The 2,376-nt window shown below is 42.5% G+C and overlaps 1 protein-coding gene across 1 annotated transcript; it reads right to left on the bottom strand.

Annotated features, from left to right (window-relative positions):
- Positions 1-300: 300 nt before the first annotated feature.
- On the bottom strand, positions 301-1,944 carry LOC100366740 (uncharacterized). Its single transcript, XM_006812094.2, has one exon. It carries the CDS (start codon positions 1,942-1,944, stop codon positions 301-303), a length of 1,644 nt encoding a protein of 547 aa, XP_006812157.2.
- Between the last annotated feature and the right edge of the window lie 432 nt (positions 1,945-2,376).

The raw sequence follows: 2,376 nt of genomic DNA, 5'->3' as shown, positions 1-2,376 counted from the left end.
TGATACCATCTTCTCCAATCACGTGACCAGCAAAAATGATTTCTGGTACTCTGAATTCACATTTGCTACGATTTAGTGTCACACTTTGTTCAACAAGACGATTAAGTACTTTATCTAGTCTCGCATCATGTTCTGCTTCATTTGCGCCGAAGACAGCGATGTCATCCATCAGGTCTGCTACTCCTTCAAGACCACTTAACATACTGTGAATTTGTCGTTGATAGTGTTCAGGAGCGGAGTTAATACCGAAGGGTAGACGCTGATAGCAGTAACGACCAAATGGTGTAATGAAACATGTGGCTAATTGAGAGTGTTCATCTGCGAGTCGAACTGGTGGAAACCACGATTAGCGTCAAGCTTTGAAAATACTTTCGCACCAGCCATCTGACCCAGAACGTGATCTACGGTAGGAAGTTGATGTCGTTCGCGTTTCACTGATTCATTTAATTTAGTGAAATCACAACAAATCCGAACACTTCCATCTCTCTTTGGAACAATGACGATTGGAGCGCACCAGTCAGTCGGTTCGGTGACTTTACATATGACGTTGAGCGATTCTAGTCTCTCAAGTTCATCCTTGACTCTTGGCAAGAGTGGTATAGCAATACGGCGAGGTATTGGAACTGAGTACGGTTTCGCATTGTCCTTTAACTGGAGCTTATATGGATGGGGCATTTCACCTAAACCTTTAAACAGTTGGGGGTAATCCTCGATACTACCCACATTGAAGGATACAAGTTCGAGATTGCAACTGGTGTCTCGTCCCAGTAGTGATAACCCATTGCCAGCGATGACGCATACTTCGGCCTGTGTATGATTATTTTGACTTTCAATGTTTGCTTGAAATGACCCTAGTGTAGATAGTAGTTTCCTATCAGGCCCTCTAAGTACACGTTGTAGGGGTGTGAGGATTTTGTCTCTGAAATGTTTTTCATAAACATCGCTAGAAATAACATTAACGTCTGCACCTGTGTCAACACGAAATCTGAGAGTGGTACCGTCTACACTGAGATTCACATACCCATCACCTGACTGTCCACCTTGGCCAATAAACCCTAGAAATGCTTCAGGTTTGTCATCTTGTGTTATACCATGTACATTGGTAACTTTTGATTTGCTAGTCTGCGATGATCTACACACAGCAGCATAATGACCACGTGTTCCACACTTTCTACAGTCTGCATTTCGAGCTGGGCACATTTTACGGTCATGAGTCCCTCTACCACAATAGGAGCAAGCACTGTCACTGGATGTGTGACCTTTGACCCTGTTCTGAGTGCTCTGAAAAGTAGACTGTGTAGTGAAATTACGTTTCTGGTACTTTTTCTTAGCAGGGTTATTACTTTTATTAACAGAACCAACAACTGCATCTGTACCATGTGACATATCTTTATCCATAGACTGTAAACGAGCAGTAGTGATTTCATACGTGCGACAAATTTCAAGTGTCTTCTTGAGAGTTAGCTCCCGTTCATACAGTAGTTTTTTCCGAGTAGCTTGATCAGTAATACCAACTATTAGACGGTCTCTAATCAGAGAATCATGTAGATTGCCAAAATTACAATTTGAGGCAATTTTCAACACTGCTGCATAGAAATGGTCGAAATTCTCATCAGGTTTCTGGACACGCATATTAAATAGATAACGTTCGTAGGTCTCATTTGTCTGACCGACGCACAATACACGCATTTTGTCCATAACGATTTCGATATCTTGTTTGTCACCTTCACTGTCAAAACTGAGCGAGTTGAATGCTTGGAGTGCCGACTTAGAGAAACATGTGAGTAGAGTGGCAGTACGTAGTTTGTTGTCTTTTTCGAGAAGACCTGAAGATATTTCATAGTTTGTCCATACCTGTTCAAAAAGTTCCCAGTCAGCAGCGCGACTTCTATCATCAGAGAGGTCCAACTTGTCGGGAAACGGAACGTGAGAGCAAGATGCCATTTTTTTTCGTGATCCACTAGAGGTAGCGAGCGTATGGGGTACTGTAGTGTTACTTCAAATATTCAGGTCCACTTCTGACACCATGTCGTGTTAGGATGGCTGAAACACGAGTCAATACTAGACAGATAACTGGACGAACAATATTTATTACAAATCGGGCGCCATATTACAAGTAACCAAACTGAGCATGCTCAAAGCAATGCCTTATGGGAAAACTATAGGGCTTACACCACAAAGTTATCGTGACGTCACAAGGCGTCACAGTTTCCCCATTTCACGCAAGTTTCCATTTCCCCAATCGTAGAAATGCAGGTGAATCAGCTTGGGAGAGAATATCGTTCTGGTAAACCTGTCAGTGGAGACCTTGGATTTCTCCTAGTGAACGACATCAGTGAAAATAGGGGTGACAAGTCAAGTGGTTATATTCCTAGA

This window comes from Saccoglossus kowalevskii, chromosome 1 (genome assembly GCF_978046115.1).
Source record: "Saccoglossus kowalevskii chromosome 1, keSacKowa6.1, whole genome shotgun sequence".
NCBI classification, from domain to species: Eukaryota; Metazoa; Hemichordata; class Enteropneusta; family Harrimaniidae; genus Saccoglossus; species Saccoglossus kowalevskii.
Note: the sequence above shows the minus strand (reverse complement) of the source record. Positions and strands in the feature narration are given on the sequence as shown.